The sequence below is a fragment of the Erythranthe guttata genome, chromosome 10 (genome assembly GCF_056151865.1).
Source record: "Erythranthe guttata isolate IM_541 chromosome 10, IM_541, whole genome shotgun sequence".
In the NCBI taxonomy this organism is placed as follows: Eukaryota; Viridiplantae; Streptophyta; class Magnoliopsida; order Lamiales; family Phrymaceae; genus Erythranthe; species Erythranthe guttata.
The window spans coordinates 6417128-6439824 of NC_142542.1; the positions used below are offsets into that span (position 1 = coordinate 6417128).

Below are 22697 nucleotides of genomic sequence, written 5' to 3' on the forward strand. Positions count from 1 at the left end.
AATATTTTTTTTCTAAGAAAAAAAAAAAAAAAAAAAGTCAACGCCGGAATCTGGCCGGAAAAAAACATTTCAGAAAAAAAATTATTTTCTGAAAAAAAAAAGTTTTGGGGGTTAATGTGATATATTTGTTTAAATCCGGGGTCAATGTGTAATATTAAGGAAGTTAGATCATATTGGGTGGAATTGATAAGAATTATATTATTTAGGGTATTTTAGACTAAAGACATGGGGATGGGCTTAATTGAGAGACTGTTTTTTTGTGGACTATAATGCATTTAAGTCCCATGTGATGGGCCTTTTTGCCATTTGCCCATATATATAATACTTAATGAATAAATAAGTTAAAATAATTACTTTTAAATAGGAAAAAACAAAAGGAATTAAATAAAAGGAATTTAACTTAATTTTATAGGAAAAAATGGGGTGTGAGGGTATATAAAAGAAAAATTGGGGGGGGGGGGGGGGGGGGGGGGGGGGGGGATTCAAAAAATAGCAAATAATGGCCGGTTCACTGGCAGTTATTTGCTTTTTTTTTTTTTGATTTTCTTTTTTAAATCCGGGTGAACCGCCGGGCCGGCCCGGCGGTTCACCAATTCATAGAACCGGGCCCGTCCCGGAGACGACGGACCGGTTCACAGGTTCCAGGCCGGTTCACCGGTCAACGGTTCGGGCCGGTTCGTCAACGGGCTGGTTCCGGGCCCAAAACCGGGCCATGGCCGTGTCTATGACACCAAATCACTTTTCACTTTTGGGTCCAAAGTTGCCGATATGCTCAAATGAGCCCACTCTTATGTGGGCTTTTTGATACGGCCCTTATTTTGCATATTTCGTTTCACACTAACCTGAAATTTTGTCAATTAAGCACTAGTTTCAAATTCAATAAAAAACTACATAGTTTCCAACATATGTACAATTGAATTTTTCTTTTTTCTTTTTAAGAAGGAACCCGCAATCACATACGTATACCGGATGAACTTATATCTCGTACAACAGCTCGTAAATTAAAAGGATGTATAAACCATAGACCTTGGATCTCTCAATTGCACTAGCTAATAAATATCCTAATTAGATGTTTCTCCGGCCATCCGTACATTTATTTGACGACGTTGGCTAAAAACAATGGTATGTATATGTATTTGTTGATTAATGGTGCAGATTGATTAGCACAAGAGGGGTTAGATTACAACTACGATATTTATACATGCACAAGTTTTATAATCCTACGTGGAGTCTTCATTACTAATAGTGCAGGCGGAAATATTTTATTATTTGCCCAAATAAACAAAATATTTACATTTTCGGCCCAATAATATTCTCTCTAGCCCTTGAAATCGAAAAGCACACTCCGAATTTTGAGCTATAATCGACGTTTATCCTCTATTTTTGTGGAGTAATCGGCCAGTTCATCCACATGGATCATCAAAAAGCATCGTACAAAGTATATCTTTTGTTAAATATCGATTTACTTGTTAGTAAGTATGTATACTATATAGTTTTTTTTTTTATGATTTTATATATACTATATGGTAATAACAAAAAAAGAAAGAAAAAAAAAAAAAACAGAGGTCCGTTAATCCAACGTCGTCTGTTTGGGGCATCACGTGATCCAACTTGTGATCTGTTACTGGGCTTTCGGGTCTGTGTTTTCTGTGTCGGTGGATGGATGACGTTTGTTGTACGTTTTATTTTCATAATTTCATACTACATCAATTATATTATATTATGAGAATCTAGTAATTAACTGGTGTTCAATTTATAGATCAACAACACTAATCACATCTTAACCGTCCTAAACTATAGTAGTTTGTTAAATTGAAGATATTATCCCCATAAATTTTAGGGGCAATTTGCTATATGTCCTCCTATAAGAGATTATATGTGTTAAAATCCATCTAATAAACTCTAATTTTCAGCAAATTTTTGTATTTATAATTTGTCAAAAGTACCCCTATCAATATCTCTAGTAATATACGGTAAAATATATCTTCAAAATCAAATCCCCCATTTCTCTCCCTATTATACTGCAAATCCGAAATTCCAATTGCAAAAATCTTGAATTCGATTTCTCCTCTTATTCTTCAAATCGAAAATCTCACCACGAATTTTGATTCCTTCAAGAGGTTTTGGGTGTTTGGTCGTTTGCAGTTTTACCAGGTCGTTTGCATTTTGTCTTCGTTTTCGATTTGTTGTTCAATTTTTTGGTTCTTGGTCGTTTGCAGTTTTGGGTGTTTTAATTTGGTTGTTTGCAGTTTTCGATTTGCTGCAGTTTGCAGTTTTCGATTTTTGGGTTCTTGATCGTTTGCAGTTTTCGATTTGCTGCAGTTTGCAGTTTTCGATTTTTGGGTTCTTGATCGTTTGCAGTTTTCGATTTGGTCGTTTGCAGTTTTCGATTTGCTGTTCAATTTGCTGTTCAATTTTTCGATTTGGTCGTTTGCAGTTTTCGATTTGCTGCAGTTTGCAGTTTTCGATTTTTGGGTTCTTGATCGTTTGCAGTTTTCGATTTGGTCGTTTGCAGTTTTCGATTTGCTGTTCAATTTTTGGGTTCTTGGTCGTTTTACCAGGTCGTTTTGGGTACCAGGTCGTTTTGGGTACCAGGTCGTTTTGGGTGTTTGTCATTAAATATGTGTTTGAAATTATTTTTGTTATTTTACATTTATGTTTATTGATCCAAGTCAATTAGAAAAATGCATAAAAATATTAAAAAGTAGAATAAAAAATAATAAATGTAAATGTTTATTGATCCAAGTCAATTAGAAAAATGCAGAAAAAAATTAAAAAGTAGAATAAAAAATAAGAAAAATGAAAAAGTTGGGAAAGAGAGAGAGAGAAATAGACATGAGAGATGAGAGAGAGGAGAGTGAAAGAGGGGGGAGAGGAGAGAGTGAGGAGAGTGATATGTGGGATTTGCTCCATAATTTTCAAATAGTATTGCATATAAATATTAATTAAGGGTATTTGTGTCTATATAATAATATTTTAATTTAATTAATATTAATTATATTTGCCAAAGGACCTACACCTATATTCATCTGACAATTTGGATTTCCACCTATATAAGTCCAAAATTAGGGGTGTCTAGCCAATTTCCCCTAAATTTTATCCCTAAAAATTAGGACTTCAAAATGATTTATCCAAAAACTAAAACTCAAATTAGAAAGAGAATTTATTTTTTTTGCGTCAAGAAGGGTTTATTCAACTACACTGGTCAAATACAATCGGTGATTATTAGCCGTTGATCTGCACATAATCACCGATGTCTGCGTAACATCTCAATAATTGTAAAGAAGGAACAGGGTGGTATTTTAAACGCCGCAAAGCGTGCAAAATACATCGTATTTTGCCGACTCTCCCACACGTGAACATATAATTATTATTACGTATCGGGATCCAACTCTCACGTGCGGTTTACTACTTTGTGTTTGCTGCTTTCTCTCTCTCTCTCTCTCTCATTTTGAGGACTAATTCTTAATTACTTTTTGCTAATCCCAATAAGGACTAATTAATTGGGGTATTGACTTTTATTGCCCACTAATACTTAAAATTAATATTATTGTTTTTTTTAATAGAGAATTATTAATATTGTTCACGAGTTACCAGCAATTGCGGCAATTGAATTGCAAATGAAGGTCAATTTTTTGAGGTTTTAAGGCTGTGTTTGGTCCAACCATGTGACTTGTGTTCCTGCCTTAACTCTTGTTGTCTCTTCAATTTCTCTTTTTAATTTTTTATTTTTTATTCATTTGAAAAAAGAAGCCATTTTCCATTATTAATAATATATTTGTTTGTACAACCTTCATTCACCAAACAAAAAAATTGTCTGAAAAGATTCCAAGAATCAAATCAAGAAAATGGCATGATTTATGCTAAACAAAAGACATAACTCATTTACATCAAACTTTTTTCACTGTACAAACAAACGAAAAACGAAAAAATGAAAAAACGAAAAAACGAAAACCCCGTCTGCAAAGAAACAGAATCTGTTGCATTCTTTTTCATCCCAGATTGCATTTCACAATTAAAGAATCTCCTTATTACAAGTCCAGAAAAAAAATAAAATTAGAAGCCTAATTTATTTGGTCAAAAATCTACACTCTTACATTTGTTCGTATCAGCTACAATTCTCAACCTTCTCGCCGTTTTCAAGAAATCACTGCAAAACAATACGAACCGAATAAAAATAAAATTATATGTCGACGAAGATTTTATAGAATCACAACAAAAAATTAAACCATGAAATCTCACCTAAACGATTCGTCTCCGATTTGCCTAACAGCCCCAGTGGCATCCCGGTAAATTACACGATTCATAATTTCCGAAATTTCAACACCGAACATACTTCCCAACTTCTCGTACAGTTCTTCGTAAGAACCGAGCAGAGATAGATCCAAAGTCCTTCCCACATCCTCAGACTCCATAAAAACCTTACAGTGACCTGTCTCCAAATCGAGCTCCGACTGAAAACCTTCGTCGGAATTATTTCCCAGTTTACCCTCATTCCCATCTGAGGAACTATTCCCCGTCCGCGTGTCGCTCGAGCAGCCACTCAGTGAAATCTGCTTCTCCGTGAGTATCGGCCTACCGAAGAGGACAAAAGGGGCCGTTTTGCAATTATCGGAAACTTTCGACCCTCGATTCGAATTACCCATAGTTAGCTGACATGAAACATTCTCGTTATTTGCGGTTGTACTAGGTAAAGGGACTCTATTGAGAGGCATAAAACCGGCCGGAAAAAGATCCGACAGTGATAGACCGTGCCTGGCTCCCTGCATGCCAGCAGGAGTGTTGTTGTTGTTGTTGTTGTTGTTCGGGAGACAGCCAAACGGGTTGCCGGAAAATGCCGGCAAGGGAATTTGGCCATCGAAGGGTAATCTCATCTTTTTACGTGGGGGCGAAAACGGGGAGAGGTTGTGGTGGTGGATGGGCGGCATGCTCGATACCAACTCCACCAACCATGGGCTCACTCGTTTCACGTTTTGTAGCAAATCCGGCTCGTCCCATGCCACCTGGCAATGATTTTTCACTTCAATTGCATATTTATACCTTATTAAATCAAAGTATCAGAATTATCGGACGGTCAGATCGGAATTGGTACTTTCGGAACAATTCCAATGCCGTTCCAAAGAAAATGGAAAAATCGGAACTTGGAACGAAAAAGTTGTTCCAAAATCGGAAAATTTTCGGATCTTGAATCAGCGGAATTTTAGAAATTCCGTTCCAATTTCCACCCATAATCGAGATACTACAATAGCAACTATAATTAACATGGATGAATCAAAATACGATTAATATACCTGGAGAAGCCTCCAAGGAGAATCGGGCCAACGAATCGGATCAGCAACATGAACAGCAGATATAGTCCCCATAAACCAACTTATACGAGAAGAATCTTCCGTCTCGAACGGCATCTTAAACCTCATACCGGAGCACCACCTAATTTGCAGTGCCGCCTTCACCAAACTAGCCCTCACACAAAACTCCGGTGTGCTAGCGCGCGGATAATAAACCACCTCAAACGGCCGCCCACTCGCACCAAGCGTAGCAGCTTCAATAACCGCCTCAGGTTTAACTCTCCCACTACTAATCGAATCGCCGTTCGAGTTCCTACTCAACTTCCCCTCGTCCTCCCTCAAAAACGCCGACAGCCCACCGTAAGGCACCGCGGGGTTGCCCCCCGCCGGATTCCACCCCGTCGCCGCCTCGCTGCCGCCGATCCCCCGTTTCGCCCTTCTGATTCCGACGCAGAGATCGCCGTTTTCCGCTCTCATGAACACAATCGAATCGCCAGCTACAAGCTTTTTATGATTGACGAAAGTACTCCACCCCGTCGTTAAAAGATGCCTCCTCGGGGTACCTCTGTAAATATGTCTGAACTTCCACGTCTCGCCATGAACATCCTTCGCTAGAATTGTCTGAACCGGTGGGTCCGACGAGTAGTCCAATCGAGGAAATATAGTCTCCGCGCAGTACCTAGGCACAGAAAACCCTCCACCGTTGTTCGCATCTGACTGAGTTAGTGTCTTCGCAAACGATGTGGGCTTTTCTTGATTCTCGGAACCGCCACCAACACCACCACCAACCGCCGCCGCGTCATGATCATCGAAGACAACCTCGTTTCCGGTTATCGGGACTAAATGGATCTTTGCAAAAACCTCGTCTGTTTCCGGATCGGCCATGAACTTAACCGCGGTCACTCTTGAAGGAATGTACGAAGGAATCTTGGGGCACGTCCTTAAATCGACGATTCCAGAAGCGTGCTCCGAGTGACCTTGTGGGAAGTAAAACACCTTCGAATTTACGGAGGGCATTTGCACCATGCTACCGGCACAGGCGTGCCATAACTGTGAATCCAAACACTTCTCTGTTTCTTTCATCTTCTCTTTCGATTCCATAAAGGTAATCATTTCAAGATTGGATTTTTATTTCAAGATTGGATTTTTACAAGCCCTGTTTTTTTGCAGACATAAAAAAAAACCAGCAATTGATGTCACAAAATAAACAAGAATCAAACAGAAGAGGATAACCTAAAATTAAGGTTGATGAGTTTGAATTTCTTACCTTCTATCTAAATTGCCAGTAGGTCGATAAAACCCATATGAAGAAACAGCACAAGATACATATAATCAACTTCAAGAAATCAAATTCAAGTCAAAAAAGTTTCTTTCTTTCTAATCCAATATCACACTTTCTTCGGTTTGACCGTTTAATCATCCATAAAACTCCTCATACCAGCACAAGAAACACATGACTCAGACAAGATAGACATCTTTTTTAAGGTAAAAAATTGACTTACTTTCGGACACAAGAAATTAATCGAAACTAAAAACAAAAAAGTTCAAATCTTTACAACTTTTTTCTCCACAAAATTGAAAACCCACATCCCAAAAGGCACTCAAATCAACAAAGATTGTACATACAAACTTAAAGAAACAATCAAAAGCCAAAGCACATTGTTTTAGAAGAATCAAGAAAGCTTAAAAGCTAAAAACTAGAAGTGATTATTACAAGGCAGAAACAGATTAAAAACCCCTTGATGTTTCTTTTCTTTATACTTGGAACTCCTTTCATTCCTCCATTTTCAGGCTCAAATCCATTCACACATATAAAGCACTCTCTCTCTCTCTCTCTTTACTTTCTCTCTCTAGTTTCTCTCTCTAAATATATATTTATCCAAAGTCTTCACACGTATACAGAAAGCGTCTTTCTTTCTTCTATTCTTTTTCACCTGATGAATTTCTATTTTATTACTGTTAAAATAGAGAGATAAATAAATAACTAAATAAAATAATTATTATTATTACCATTTTCTTCGGATCTGAAGAAACTTCTGATGTACTTTCTGAGGCGCCAAGCATAAAAACAACGATCTTGAAACCAAAGCCTAATAACCCATTACATTACTTTTACAATTTCTCATCATTATTTTTTTTTTATTTAATAACAACCCTCTTGCAATAAATTATTCATGGTGGTTACGATGTTTTTTTTATTTGTTTAATTTGATTTGATTACTATAATATTAATATATTTATTCTATTGCTTATGGTGTCGGATTGAATTCGATATTGTTTCTTGATTACGGTAGTTGATTTAATTAATTTTATTTTTAATTGTGAGGTTATCTGAAAGGACCAAGGTATTGTAGTGAGTGAAAAAGTCTTGAAAGTTTGATCAGTCTAATATTATTTTACTTTAATTGAGGCAAGTCAATAGTTGTTGCTCTAAAAGCAATGCAGTCTTAAGTAGACAAAGAGGTGTGCCTATTTATTAATTTAACTATGGTTAAGACATCATTGATTAATTTCACTAGAGTTTGGATACACTACCATCTACTCCTAATTCTATTAATTATGTATATATATTAGAAATTCGATAAATTAATACGCGATGCATTTTTTTCGGTCCTGACTCGGTGACAGCGTGTTAGATTTTGAACTCGATAATTTAATAGTTCGCTAAGTTTTTTCCGCATAATTAGGACATAAATTGGATTGAAAATTCCAAATTTTGCCAATTCGAGGTTCCGTTACGAAATTTTCTAATTTTGAAACAATGGTTTTCACCTCGAAAATTTCGATGTCCGGTATTTTTATCGAAATTGAAATACATATGAGGTTTTAATTTTTAATCCGATTTTAATTTATAAACATAATTCCAAAGATTCCTCTTTTTTCTTAAAAAATGTACTTATAAAACAATTTTATTAATGTAGTTGTACTATAGGTTAACAAGTATGGAATTTCCAATTCCATATTCCAATCTTAAAAAAATATCGATTTCGAAACAAGATTTTTTATTCCAAATTTTGAATTCCGATTTTTCAATTTTTTTTCAAAAATTATCTGGAACGAGTTTTTCACTTCTAACAAAATTGGATATATCCGAAAGTGATAATTCCGATTCAATTCGATTCGTGCTGAAACACAATTTTGTGCACTTTTGATATATTTGAGAAATTTACTGCTCAACTTCACTCTACTCTCACTGTTTGGTGGTTAATTAATTGAAAACTTTTGTTTTGGAACAACCATACACATTCATAATACGACGCCGTTTTGGTTATTGGCATAAAAAGAAACATAAATTTGGAAACTGTAGATTCTTCCTTTATTTATCAAAGAGTTAAAAATAGACGAATAATTAATGTATACTGCTGTCAAGCTTTCATATTTCCTGTCAATTTATTACATAGTCCACTGATAACTGTCTCTATCACAATTAATTAAAAAAAATGGTTTATTAGGGATAACCCCCTTGTTCATATTTTCTAATGAGGTAGATCCATTTTTTTTCTCCTTTTTGAGATAGACCCAATTTTGCCAACTTAGCAAAATATATTATATAATTTTCCTTTAATACCCCTTTTTATTTTTAAACGGCATTTATTTCCTTTACTACGTGATTTGAGATTTGCTGATACGTTGCCTAAAATCACGGAATAAAATTACGTGAGATCATTGGCCGTTATATCAAATCGTGTACAATATTTTTCGAAGGTTCTCTTCAGCGTTCCAGCGGTTTTTTATCGTCTTTGAAGATTTCTGCACCGTCGTTGAAATAGGATCGAATTTGAGCGTTCGTTGTTGGACGTTGTTAACCGGGTATGAATGCGTTATTCATTTTTATTTTTCGCTCAATGTCTAGGATTGTCGATTACGGTGGTTAGAAATTTTTAAGAGTTGTGTTGATACTTGATTCTATTAAGTAGAACGTTTTTTAACAAAATTATTCCGTCATATATACATCGTTATTTTTTGCGGATGATGTTTGTTTGGAAGATGATTGACAGAGTTAGATGAGGATGGTTCACGCATATCGGACCAGAGTTGTTTTATATGAACATCGTAGTTGGTTTACGCATTAATTGAAATAACTGTCCGCTGTCGTGGAGTTCATGAGTCTGATCCCGGTCGATAGTTAGTTTATTTGTTTATAACAGCGGATTTTAGGACGCTGGGTAGTACATTAATCATTCAAATGTATTTGCATTCTATTTAATCATTTTTTAGTATTATGCATTTTTAATTTTGTTTCATGATTTTAGGTTTTTTCGATGGCGAATTTCGTACGGATTTTGTTGAGGTTTGGTGGGTTGGTTGCTATAAAGAGGTGTTTACGATGTAATGGCTCGGTAACTTCGGTTAAGTTTTAAACCGTTGTAATACAGTAGTATACTATTATGAATACCGTATGATACTACCAGTGTCATTTTATTATACTATTATGAGATTATTAATGTACTAGAGTTTTAACTCGACATATTGGTTTGATTGTGTTATGATGTGTTTTATGTATTTTATCAAAACCCTAGATTGAAATTATGAGATTATTAATGTACTATTTTATTGGTTAGGGTAAATTACACCCACACCCCTGAGGTATGCTTAAATAACTGTAAGGTCCCTGTGGTATCGATAATTACACTCACCCCCCCTGAAAGGTACTTAAAAACTCTAAAGGGATAATGTATTGGATACATTATTCCGATAGGGTTCTAATGAACTATTACTTTTAGCTAGTTGTGGAGATAACATAGAGTTATAGGGAGTTATGGGGTGACATGGCTCCCCCAATATTTCTTAAATCACCCATAAATTTTTGTTGTCTTCACCACTTCCTGAAACCAATAGTCCATTAGAACCCTATCGGAATAATGTATCCAATACATTATCCCGTTAGAGTTTCTAAGTACCTTTGAGGGGGGTGAGTGTAATTATGGATACCACAGGGACCTTACAGTTATTTAAGCATACCTAGGGGTGTGGGTGTAATTTACCCTATTGGTTATGTTGGAATACTTTACGTTGGTGTTGTTCTCAATGTTCTTGTAATTTCAGTGGTATATTGTTTGTAACACAATTTCATATCACTACTATAACCGTAATATACTATCATAGCAGATTAATGTACTATATTGAAATTATTAATATACTATGTGGTTGAATAATACGGGATCCATAGTCGATTAACGAGATCCATAGTCGAATTAGATCAATAAGATAGTCTATTACATGATATAAGGAAAATTACCCTAATTGATTAGTATTTCAAACAAACATATTATTCAGTTTCCATATATATTATTATTTTTCATATATATTATTATTTACCTTAATCGTTTTCATATAATAAGGAAAATTACCCTAATTGATTAGTATTTCAAACAAACATATTATTCAGTTTCCATATATATTATTATTTTTCCAATAGTCAATTAACTAAACCCATAGTCGAATTAGATACATGGGATAGTCTATTAAAAGATATGAGATAGTCTATTAATTTTAAAACACAAATCCGCCGCCGTCACTTCTCAAATCTAGGGTTTTGATGATTCTTCGGCCCATAGTCGATTAACGAGATCCATAGTAAAATTATACCAGTGGGATAGTCTATTAAATGATATGGGATAGTATATTAATACAGATGTAATTCGACTATGCATCTCGTTAATCAACTATGGGCCGAAGAATTATCAAAACCCTAGATTTGAGTAATCCTAGATTTGAGTAACCCTAGATTGGAGCAGTGACGGCGACGGCGACGGCAACGGCGGCGGCCAACGACGATATCACTTCTGGTGGATGTCCTGCCCATCGATTGTTGCAATATCACTGATTTAGTGCTCGAATTCGGTATGCGATTATAACAGATCTGCAATTACACAAACGTGATAGTCGATTTAGCCAAAATATATCAACAAATCGATGGATGATAGCGATTCAGCGAGTGGCGACGATGTACCTACGACAGCTTGCTCGAAGTGCACGAAAATCGTCGTTTCACGGCAGTGCAGACGTCTTCCCCTTTCAATCGGCCGTACCGGGAAGTTGTTCTGGGAGGTTTTGCAGTTTATTCGATAGTGGGTTTGGGATGATAGTGATTTAACGGGAAAATAGGAAGGGATTTGATTTTATTTCAAAAGGTAAAGTAACGGGTTTTATGGGATTTGATTGAGGGTAATTATGTAATTATGAAAAGTTTGGGTTGTTATCAAAATGGCAAATATAAATTTGGGTCTACCCCTATTATTTGAATGTTTAAGGGGGTTATATCTAATAGACCCTAAAAAAAATTACACATTTAGATATTGTTTATGTTGATATTATCAGAATTAATAGTTTATTAATTCAATTCAATTTTGTTAAGAAATAGATTTAAAAAAAAAAAAAAAACAACTCTCTATAAACTCTATAAAAAAAAATAATCCCTAGTAGTTAGAATAGTATAAACTTACATGATTTCATTTCAATTAAAAGTGCAAGAGGCAAGAGTAATCATAGTATTAGTCAATTCGATATTTACTTTATTTTATTTTTTCTAGTAATTTGACAATTAACTAACAAAACTACCAACAAGCATTCTTCTGTATGTTTTTCAATATTTTTGGACCCAATAAGAATTCTTCCACTTCCAACTAAATAAATCACCAATCAATTCTGATTCAAATTCAAAAAAATAAAAAAATAAAATATAAATAAAAACAAATATTTTTTACTTTGATGATGTAGGCTGAAAAAACAAAAATACTGTGCACATCGAATGATAATAAATGCATCTATATATACAGTAGAACCTGGATAAATTAATAACCTCGTTTGATAATATCTTTTCTCGATTTCGACTCAGTGAAAATATGCTAATTTAATAACTCGATAATTTAATACTTCGCTAAATTAATTGAATTTTTCTAGTCTCAATCGTATTAATTTATAAAGTTGTAACTTTAATTAACTATAATTTATTTCTTTTAGTTATTTCTTCTTTTTTCATCTTCGTAGTTAATTCACGTGATTTTATTTTATTCTATTCATAACGAAAATAAATAAATAAATCGTATAAATAACTAGTTCATTTACTGAGACACTTTAAATAAATATATATATATTTTTTGGTTATAAATGCCTCGTAAAAAATCGAAAACACTTTCGGAATTGTTTGGCGTAGAAATAATAATTAAAGAAAATAGATATTATACATATATAGTGACAAAATTAGGTTAGGAACATCACCCTACCCTAAAATAATTCCGGTTGTTGCAACTAAAATATTTAATAGCCAAATAAAACATTATATTGTTGGTTTGAGAATTCGGAATTAATTAATTAAAGAAAAAAAAGTCTTTAGAGAGGGTGTTTAGCAGCATCGAGCATGCTACTCTAATTATTTACTTAATTTAATTAATGTAATTTGATACAAGAATTAAATGAGACAAAATAATGAAATTAAAAATAAAAATAAAAAAATATTCTTATATAAGGAGAAGAAAGGGACGTGAGCAAAGGGCATATATAAAGAGGCTGCTGAGTCTTGACATTAATATTAATTATTAAATATTAATATTATGTTGTCATAAAATTAAACTAAAATAACAATATACCAACACAACACTGACACAGAGTACTATACTAGTGATATATGCATGTCTGCTGCACACTATGAAAATGACTCTTGAACCATATTTATTTATCCATTATTTATTTATATATATATATATATAAATGGAGAAATGCAAGAAAATAAAATTGGGCCAGGTCAAATGTTGGTGGGTTTTGTCGTAGAAGTGCTTGATGTATAATACGACCATTTTTGTATCTCAACTACTGTTACACAGCTCGCGAGCTGCCCACGTGGAGGGGGTCACCACCCCCCGTCACTATTACCAGATTATTGTTGTTTTTTTTTTCTTCCATAAATTATAACCTCATAATTACAATTTGCATATTCAATATAACCTTTATTAAATTTAAATAAACAACATTTAATAAATGTTTAATAAAAAACTAAAGAAATATAGTGGGCTATGGATAAAAAGCCCAACAGGGTAAAATGGGAAAATATTGACAGCTACAAGACAAGAAATGGGCTTGGGCCCAGTTGGTCTGGGTAGTTGACTAAAATACATAACACGTGTCCGGCCACGGGTGGTGATGACGTGGACGTTTGTTCCCCGTGCGCGCTCAACCACTGAATGCATGTCGTTTAGTTAGTCCTTGGGGTCATCTTTTAGTTTTTGGAAGAGATTAGATCAATCCAGGGGTAATTCCGTCATTTTACAAATTATTTAGAGTTTTAATTACTATTTAGATGTTTATCATATTGAACAAATTAAGATAGGCAATAAGATTAGAAATTAAACAATCTAATCTTAGAATTATATTAAATTCCAATCTAATCTAAATTAATAAGAGTGATGTAACTCATCAAGCCCAGAGGAGATTAAATAATTACAAGACAATGAATAGAAAAAAATTCGACAAAATAGTATGGACCCATGATTTTTTAAATAAAATAATAAATCAGCTCGAAGTTTCTTAATCAGATAGTTACACATCTGATTGCGACTATAATCCGAATACAAATTTAAAAAAAATAAAAAAATAATAATAATGGTTGGAGGCTAATTTTCCAACAAAAAAAAATATAATTAAATGCAATGGTTTCATATAAAGGCCCAAATAAAGCCCGATTATACACGGGCAGATCCAACCCAAGTGAAAAAGCCCATTAAGAAGATCCAAACGTGGCCTTAAGTTAAGAAGAATGAATCTAAAAATAAGGCGGGGAGAAAGAGAAGGAGAGGGAAGACAGTTGGGATAACCGCGCCATATTTTATCTCTTCCCTCCTCCATTTGACTCGCCCCCCCACACTCACTCACTCCCTTTGGAATTATTCAACACAAACAGACTATACTCATTACTAAATAAACCCCTTTTTCTTCACAAAAAAAAATTAATTTTTATTTTTTTCTATCTTTGTTTTAACTCTCTCCTTTTTTTCTGTTTCTTGAAAAAAATACAAGGGGAAGAAAAAAAAAAAGGTTCATACATGGCTTACATGAAGCTTGGCTCTAAATCTGAAGCATTTCACCGCGACGGACAAACTTGGTACGAACGAAAACGTAGATTTGATTTTGTTATTTTTTATTCAATCTTGTTTCAATTTTTACATTAATTCAGTCGACGTCAAATGATCATGAATCGGGTTTCTGATCGAGCTCGAGCTGATTTTGATAGCTTATCGAATGAAAACACGTGAAAGTTTTGCTAAAATAATCTTCTAACGAACGAACGATACCGAATCAAATAGTATCGATTAGTTTCGTTTAATAATAATAATAAAAAATAATAATAATAATAATAATAATGCATGCATGTACACTAGAATTCTTAATTAGTTTGATTTATTGTAGGCAATGCACATCTGGCCTTCAAAGTGATGTTGCAATCGAGATTGGAGAAATGTCCTTCCATCTTCACAAGGTAAATCTTTTTTTTCTTTTTTCTTTTAATTAATTCTTGAAATTGCAATTAATTAATAAATTAATTAATATAATAATAAATAATGCTGAAATTGAATTCGCCAGTTTCCACTGCTGTCGAGGAGCGGGCTACTGGAGAAACTGATCGGAGAACTAACCACCACCGACGGATCCCAATGCACCCTCCAGCTCAGCCAGTTACCCGGCGGCGCCAAGGCGTTCGAGCTCGTCGCGAAATTCTGCTACGGCGTGAAAATCGAGCTGACATCAATGAACGTGGTGAGCCTCCGGTGCGCCGCCGAGTACCTCCAGATGACGGAGGAGTACGGCGAGGGCAATCTCGTCACACAGACGGAATCTTTCCTGAACGAGGTTTTCGGGAACTGGACCGACACAATCAAAGCCCTAGAAACCTGCGAGGAAGTCCTCCCCCACGCCGAGGAGCTCCACATCGTCTCCCGCTGCATCAACTCCCTCGCAATCAAGGCCTCCGCCGACCCGACCCTCTTCAATTGGCCCGTTTCCGATTCGGGCCGGGGCCCGAACACCACCAACCCGGCTTTCTGGAACGGGATCTGCACCAGTACCTCTAGTAATTCAAAATCGAAGCAGGCCCACCACGCCGGCGACGATTGGTGGTACGAGGATGTTTCTTTCCTCAGCCTGCCGCTGTACAAGCGCCTGATACGCGCCGTCGAGGCCGGCGGAATGAGGGCGGAGAACGTCGCCGGCGCGTTGGTCTTCTACGCCAAGAAGTACATACCCCAGATGAACCGGCAGTCGAGTTTCAAGAACTTAAGCTCCGGCTCGACGATTTCGATCCCTTCCGAAGCCGATCAAGGCGGGCTTCTAGAAGAAATCGTCGAGTTGCTCCCCATACAAAAGGGGGTGATACACACTAGGTTTCTCCTCCGGCTGCTCCGTACGGCGATGGTTCTCCAGACGAGCCCTTCGTGCAGGGAGAATCTCGAGCGGCGGGTTGGGATGCAGTTGGATCAAGCGGCGCTGGAGGATCTGTTGGTGCCGAATATGGGATATTCCGTCGAGACGTTGTACGATATCGACTGTTTCCAGAGGATTCTAGAACATTTCATGGCGATGGATCAGGCCTCCACCGCGGCTTCGCCGTGCGTGATTGTCGAGGAGAGCCAGCTCGTTGAAGGGACGCATTCGCTTACGTCGTTGACAATGGTGGCTAATCTTGTCGATGTGTACCTTGCTGAGGTGGCGCCGGATGTTAATCTCAAGTTCCCTAAGTTTCAGTCTCTTGCTGCCACGGTTCCCGATTATGCTCGGCCTCTCTCCGATGGGATTTATCGCGCAATCGATATTTATCTCAAGGTAATATAATCAACCTTTTTTCATTAATCTTTTCGTTTGCATGTCGAATTTTTGAAATTGGAAGATTCGAACGTAATACCTGTCATTTGGAGTCGCTCTAATACAATGCTGAATAGGGGTAAAAATCGAACATATTGGATCCAAACTAGAACTTTCGATAAAAGTTCTGATTTTTTTGGAAGTGAAAAACTAATTCCAACTCCGTTCCAAAAAAAGATTCGGAAAAAAATCAGAAATTTGAAAATTCTTCAATTGGAATGAAACGACTTCTTTCCGAAATCGTCGAATTTGGAAAATTCATATTTTTTAGTCACCTAAAACAAAAAATATCGATATAGAGGTGTATTATTTTTGGAAAAAAAAAATCTGAATTTTTTTTTTTAGAAATTGAACAAAAATCGGAAACCGGGATTTTGAAATTCGGAACGAAAAATATTGTTCAAAAATCGGAAAATTACGGAGCGTAATATGAGGAAATTGGAAATAACGTTGAATGATCACCTCATCTAAAAGCTTACGTTTTTCGTTTGTTTTTTTTGGAGGGAAAGCTTAAGGTTTTAACGAGTTGAATCGTTTAATATTTATATCTCGAACACCACCTAATACTAATAGCGATCGATTTCACTACGAAACAGGCGCATCCGTGGCTGACAGACTCAGAGAGGGAGCAAATATGCAGACTGATGAATTTCCAGAAGCTGTCGTTAGAAGCAAGCACTCACGCAGCACAAAACGAGAGGCTCCCACTCCGAGTAGTCGTCCAAGTCTTGTTCTTCGAGCAGCTCCGATTAAGAACCTCGATTTCCGGTTGGTTCTTTGTTTCGGACAACCTCGACAGCTCACAGAACCCCAACTCGGTTCTTTCGCTCACCAAAAACCAACACCACCACCACCAAAGGGAAGCCTCCCTCGAAACGGGCCCCGGTGTGGACGACATGAGGGAACGCGTTTTCGAGCTCGAAAAGGAGTGTCAGAGTATGAGAGAAGAGTTTCAGAAAATTGTTAAGGCTAAAAGGAGTTGGAATATTTTCTGCAGGAGGAAATCACATGTCTCTAATCCTAAGTCACCCAAAAATTCCAATGTTAAGAATCACTAGTTCAATTTACTCTGTTTTTTTTTTTTTTTTTTTTTTTTTTTTTTTAGAATTCTTTTGGTCATTATAATAATAAAATACAGGATGTTATTGCAAGTTGGGTTTTTTTTTTTTTTAATTGCTTGTGTAAAATAGATGATGTCACAACTCTGGTTTGTGATTGGATGCCAAGAAAGCACAAAACACCCACATATATGTGCAGAGTGAAAATGATGTTGGGACCATAACTTAGGTAATAGCTATCATTTTGTCTTAAAAAACAAGATGGTCACATTGCACTCACTTCTTGGTTTCTTACATGATAAGTTTCACAACTAGGTACAATTGTTGGATATACTTTTTTTCTTTTTCTTTTTTTAATTTATGACTGAATAGCATAGTGGATTTTAGATTTTTCAAGAAAAGATAAGATTTTTTCGAAATTCTATGACTGAATATAATTGTTGGTACAACCTTTTTTGAAGAAAAGATTAGATTTTTAAATGTGCAGGGGAAAAAAATAAGAAGGTAGGTATTAAGAGTGAATCCCAGATAAAAGATTTACAAAAAGATTTTCCCTCTGCAACAATAATAATAATCTAAAAATATTCCAAGTTAGCTTTCTTCATTGCTCAATAATTTCCATAAACCCTAATGAACCCTTCTTCGTTTTCTTCCTCTTCTTCTATGGAGTGAAATCGGATCTTTCACCTGGATATATCGTATTCTTGAGAGTAATCCAACTGCTCAGTCTCCCAGCTCAGTTTCGAAGCAACTCTTTCGTGACGTGGTGTGTATTCCTACAAATGGAAATTAACCGTCACGCTATGCTCTAAAAGGAAATCGAAATTCGAAATGCCAATTTATTTATTTATTTTCAGAAAATTACCTCGAGTTTCTTGACGAGCTCCTTTGCAGTTGGTGCAGATACGATGATGTGGCGAGCGTTCGGACTAATGAATCCTTCCTCCACAGCTTTGTCGATGAAGGACAATAACGAGTTGTAGTAGTCATCCACATTCAACAATCCAACCTGCAAAGTTGCCAATATTAAAAAAAAAAAAAAAACCTTTTTCAAGATTCGAACTGATTAAAATTTCTCGTCTTCGATTTTTTTTTTCCAATTTTCTTTTAAAATATTCGGAAAGCGAAACATAAGATCTATTCAAGTTGCAAGTGAGGAAAAATACCGGCTTATCATGGATGCCGAGTTGAGCCCAAGTTATCACTTCAAGCAACTCCTCCAAAGTTCCATAACCACCTATACACATTTAAAAAAAAAAACCCAACATATTAACCACACCTTCGGGTTTTTTTTTCGACATTTAAACCACATTGTTATACGGTGAAAGTATGTATCTATTGCTCATCTACAAAAGCCTCTACAAGCATTGATTATTCTTACACTAGAGAATAGATAGCAATGGCAAATAGGATGCAATACTTATTTCACACTCCTAATGGTTGACTCATTTTGAAGCAATAAAAACATTAGCATGGCTATAATTAAGCTAGAAGCATACCATCTCAAGAAAGCTATTATTTACTTTCTTCAAAAAATTACTCATTTAATCCGTTATTAACGCCGGGGTTAAGAAAAAGCTTGCTTTCGTCGAAACCGTAAAACGGCACTTAATACGAAGCATAATTCTTTTTTCTTGCTAAAACGAAGCTTATAAAGAAACGGAGGGAGCACCGAGCAGCTCGCGAACGACCACCATTTTTTACCGCAAGATAATCGGTAAATTAAAAATAAAAAAATTAAAAAGAGAATCATGGATGTTGCTTAACACACACTACCTAATCATCATCATCATTAATTTTTAGCTACAAATAAAAAATAAAAAATAAAAATAAAATAAAAATCAGTTTATTATTATTACACAAACCTGGTAAGGCAATAAATGCATCAGAATGCTTAGCCATCTCTGCTTTCCTTTGGTGCATACCTGCTACTGCTTTCACTTCCCCTACTGTTTGTCCAGTTAACTGCACCACCAAAACAACCCAATAAATAAATATAAATTAATTAATTAAAATAAATAATAAAGCTGAAATAGGAAAGGGATAATTAAAAGTATAGTTTAATTGTATAGTCCCACTGTGCAGTTATGCAGCATCAGCAGCAGTCAAGTAATGATGGTATATTTTGTATTTAAAAATAAATAAATAAAGATTGAATTTTTTTGATGCAAAAAAAATATCTTGAAAGTCAAGATTCAGAGCAAGTGGTGGATTCTACAATCAGATTAGCATTTAAATAAATAAAAATTATGTCAATCACAGAAAAAGGGCAGTAGACAAAAATACAAGAAAATTAATGAATGCCCATAACAGAGGCACCACAGAGCAAAGTAATGTGTGTGTGTGTGATACAGAAAAGGAAATACATCAGAACAAACATTTTTACACCAAAATTCAGAATTATAATTTGTGTACTGAATTCAATAATTTAGCCCCCTGTGTGGATAAGGTTTTGCAATGAACCAAACATGGTACAAAGAACAAAGAACCATCATTTTGTTCAAGAAAATATCATTAAAGTGCAAGGAAAAAAAAAACACAAACATAATTATTAGAGAAATTGCAATAGTTTTTTTAAGGAATATATTAATAATAAATAAATAAATAAAAATTACCTCTTGAGGCATGAGTGTCTTGGGAATCACTCTGCATAGAGGGGAGACAGTAACATGACAAAATAACAATAATTAGTGTTTAGTCAAATAATTAAAATTAAATCTTGAAAAATTAAACAATAGATTAATTAACCTAACCCTCAAGTAATCATTTTTTAATTTTTTTTTTAAAGAAGAGATAATAATAATAATAATAAAAAAAAGGTGTTATTAATTACCCCATAACATGCCGACCGCCATCATGAACAGCTTGAGAAACCAAACCCATCAAGCCTATGCTACCTCCTCCATAGACCAAATCAATGTTCCTTGAAACCTTTGATTCAATTCACACAATCAAACAAAACTATGTTCTTCAGATTATTACACACAATTTTTAATATACATATATAAATATTAAAATAAAAAGATTGGTTTTTTACCTTTTTTTTTTTAATTGGGACAGTAGTCAAATGAAATGCAGATAAATAAATCAGTGGAAAGAGGAATTGTGACAGTACATTCACATATTATTATCTTCTTATCCATTTAAAGAAGAGAAATAATTCATCACAAAAAAACTTAGAGAGAGAGAGAGAGAGAACTGTAGATGAAAGTAACATGACTTGTGGGATAAGAGATGTAATAAAAATCAAAACTTTATCATCTCATCTCCATGGGTTTTGCCTGAAACTTCTAGAGAGAGAAAGCTAGAGAGAGAGAAGGGTATTTGATTTTGACCACATGCAAAGAATAAGTTGAAAAGAGAGGAGAAAGTAGTACCAAGACTTTGCCGAGTTCAATGGCGGCATCTTGATAGCTGGCCTTCTTGCCATGGCTGCTGCCGCAAAAAACACAAATCCTCTTGAATTTTGATGATGCCTTTCCTTCACTACTTTCTCTCTCCATTTTTTCTTTTTTCTTTTTTTTATTTTCCGGCCCTCTTCTCTGCCCAGAGCTTTGGTGTTTATATATATATATATATATATATATTTGTCTTTTATCTCCAATTGTAGGTGACAACTTGTAATAAAAGAAGAATCTTGATTCTTATTACAGTCTCCCCCTGCCTTGCCCTGTATGTATGTATTTGTGTGTGTGTGTGTGTATGTATATCTGCCCCTGTCTGTATATTATGCGGACACAGTGCGCCTACATATCATAAAAATGTGTATAAATTTGAATGTTAGAGAGAGAAAGTAGAGAGAGAGAGAGAGAGAGAGTAGAGAAAAGGGTTAATTAACCCCCATTAAACTGGAGAAACTTGCCTGGCCAATCTTGGTTCTTCACCAATAAACAGTGCTAGGGGGGGCTTCCATTTATAATGCCTTTCGCACGTGGTAAAAGTACAGCTGCCACACTGACGTGCGTGACTGTCACGTGTGGACCACTTCATTTTATTTTTTATTTTATCTCTTTTTTTTGTTTTCCTTTATATTTTACGACCATTTCCAATTTCCGAAATTCCGATTATTTTTTAAGAATATATAATTTTACTTTCGAAAGGAAAAAAATAATTCCGATTCCTCCAAGACTTACATATTGTATAAATAATAATAACTAAAAGCCTTTTATTAAGGTCAAGATAAAAGATAAGATATATAATCCATCAAATAATTAAGTTAACGGATTAATCACATTCATTTAATCTTACGGACCCATTAGAGTTTCTAATACAAAAAGCGTCGTAAAATATTTATGTTGTAATAAATGTTAAAAAAAAAAAAAGAACTAAAATTTAATCCCACTTGCGGCCGGGGTTGCTCGTCCACGAGTCTTTTTCGTAATTTCTTAGCTACAATTTTAATTGTATTATATAAATAAATACAGGTTTTGGCCTCTCAATATTTTTTTCTTCTCCCTACTTTTATACAATTTTTTTTTGATCTATTTTTTATTTTTACTTGCATATTACAATTTTCTATAAAATTCAATACATATAAATATATTCACGTGCTATACCAAATCAAAACAATTTTTCATGACAATATGGTACTGCCAGAAAAGCCTAAAATGGTAAAAAAAAAAAGAAAAAAAAAAAAAAGAAAAAAGAACACATGTCAGAAAATTTTCCCAGTGCAATTACAATAATGTCAGCAACATCCAACTAAAAAAACATATTTAATGATAAATTAACCAAATAAAATTACCAAAAATGAATTAATTTTAATAGAATAAATAAACAAAGCATTGGGATTATCACAAAATTTGTTCATATTTGCACTTTATGACCTGCAACTTCAAAAGATTAGCACCTTTTCACCACCCTGGTAAGAAAATAAAAAAAGACAATTAGTAATTTATAAAATGGACAGTGTAACATGGGCAGGGATTAAAACGTAATTTACCAAACTGTGTGACTGTATGGGCATGTAATATTAAGGAATTATGGTGGGTAATTTTTTTAAAAAAATCTGTCAGTAAATAAATTAAAAAAAAAATGATGATTGGATGGGAACAAATGGGCAATGTGTGGGACAGTATAAAGAGACAAAGTTGCTGTATACATAGGAAACATTGTTGTCTTTTTATTATTATTATTAATTATTAATTAAATCCCACCCATAACTCTTTCACCTAGCATGTTGGTCTTGTCCCATAACTCTTAAATTTGTTCATTTTATTCTTTTTTTTATATCAGAATTTTACATGTAACCTCATATTAAATTAATAAATAAATAAAATCTCGCAAATTGTTTGAAAGAATATTCCTAGAAATTAAATGATTTATGTTGTTACTGATTCCGTTAAGTGAAGAATATTAAAAGGGAATTTTTTTCATCATTCAATTTAATTATTCAACGTATTTCACCTGATATAGCATCTACGGTTTCTAAATAGAACTTAAATTATGGGCTTATTAGATCAAACATGTTTGCAATCCCTAAGTTGGCCTTTTTTTCTGG

The 22697-nt window shown here is 34.7% G+C and overlaps 3 protein-coding genes across 7 annotated transcripts; 1 reads left to right on the forward strand and 2 right to left on the reverse strand.

The window, feature by feature from the left end:
- Positions 1-3857: 3857 nt before the first annotated feature.
- Positions 3858-7398, reverse strand: LOC105961239 (auxin response factor 18). 3 transcript variants are annotated; one of them, XM_088823760.1, is made up of 4 exons: positions 7299-7398; positions 5292-6444; positions 4243-5003; positions 3858-4150 (listed from the first exon to the last, which is right to left on the reverse strand). In XM_088823760.1, the coding sequence occupies exons 2-4, from the start codon at positions 6399-6401 to the stop codon at positions 4078-4080; spliced, it is 1944 nt and encodes a 647-aa protein (XP_088679886.1). In that variant the 5' UTR covers positions 6402-6444; positions 7299-7398; the 3' UTR covers positions 3858-4077. The 3 variants fall into 3 exon arrangements, with proteins under 3 accessions (XP_088679886.1, XP_088679885.1, XP_088679887.1); XM_088823759.1 differs by having other exon boundaries at positions 6556-7352; XM_088823761.1 differs by lacking the exons at positions 3858-4150; positions 7299-7398 and adding an exon at positions 6556-7187 and having other exon boundaries at positions 4239-5003.
- Positions 7399-14042: 6644 nt separating this feature from the next.
- On the forward strand, positions 14043-17290 carry LOC105961238 (Phototropic-responsive NPH3 family protein). The gene is made up of 4 exons (XM_012985476.2): positions 14043-14385; positions 14691-14760; positions 14865-16100; positions 16736-17290. The coding sequence occupies exons 1-4, from the start codon at positions 14327-14329 to the stop codon at positions 17195-17197; spliced, it is 1827 nt and encodes a 608-aa protein (XP_012840930.2). The 5' UTR covers positions 14043-14326; the 3' UTR covers positions 17198-17290.
- A 295-nt stretch (positions 17291-17585) lies between these two features.
- LOC105961237 (cytokinin riboside 5'-monophosphate phosphoribohydrolase LOG3) lies at positions 17586-21080 on the reverse strand. Of its 3 annotated transcripts, XM_088823848.1 has the most exons (8): positions 21060-21080; positions 20575-20943; positions 20031-20128; positions 19813-19843; positions 19063-19162; positions 18364-18434; positions 18063-18206; positions 17586-17973 (listed from the first exon to the last, which is right to left on the reverse strand). In XM_088823848.1, the coding sequence occupies exons 2-8, from the start codon at positions 20698-20700 to the stop codon at positions 17881-17883; spliced, it is 663 nt and encodes a 220-aa protein (XP_088679974.1). In that variant the 5' UTR covers positions 20701-20943; positions 21060-21080; the 3' UTR covers positions 17586-17880. The 3 variants fall into 3 exon arrangements, with proteins under 3 accessions (XP_088679974.1, XP_012840929.2, XP_088679975.1); XM_012985475.2 differs by lacking the exon at positions 21060-21080 and having other exon boundaries at positions 20575-21047; XM_088823849.1 differs by lacking the exons at positions 19813-19843; positions 20031-20128; positions 21060-21080 and having other exon boundaries at positions 20575-20776.
- Positions 21081-22697: the final 1617 nt, after the last annotated feature.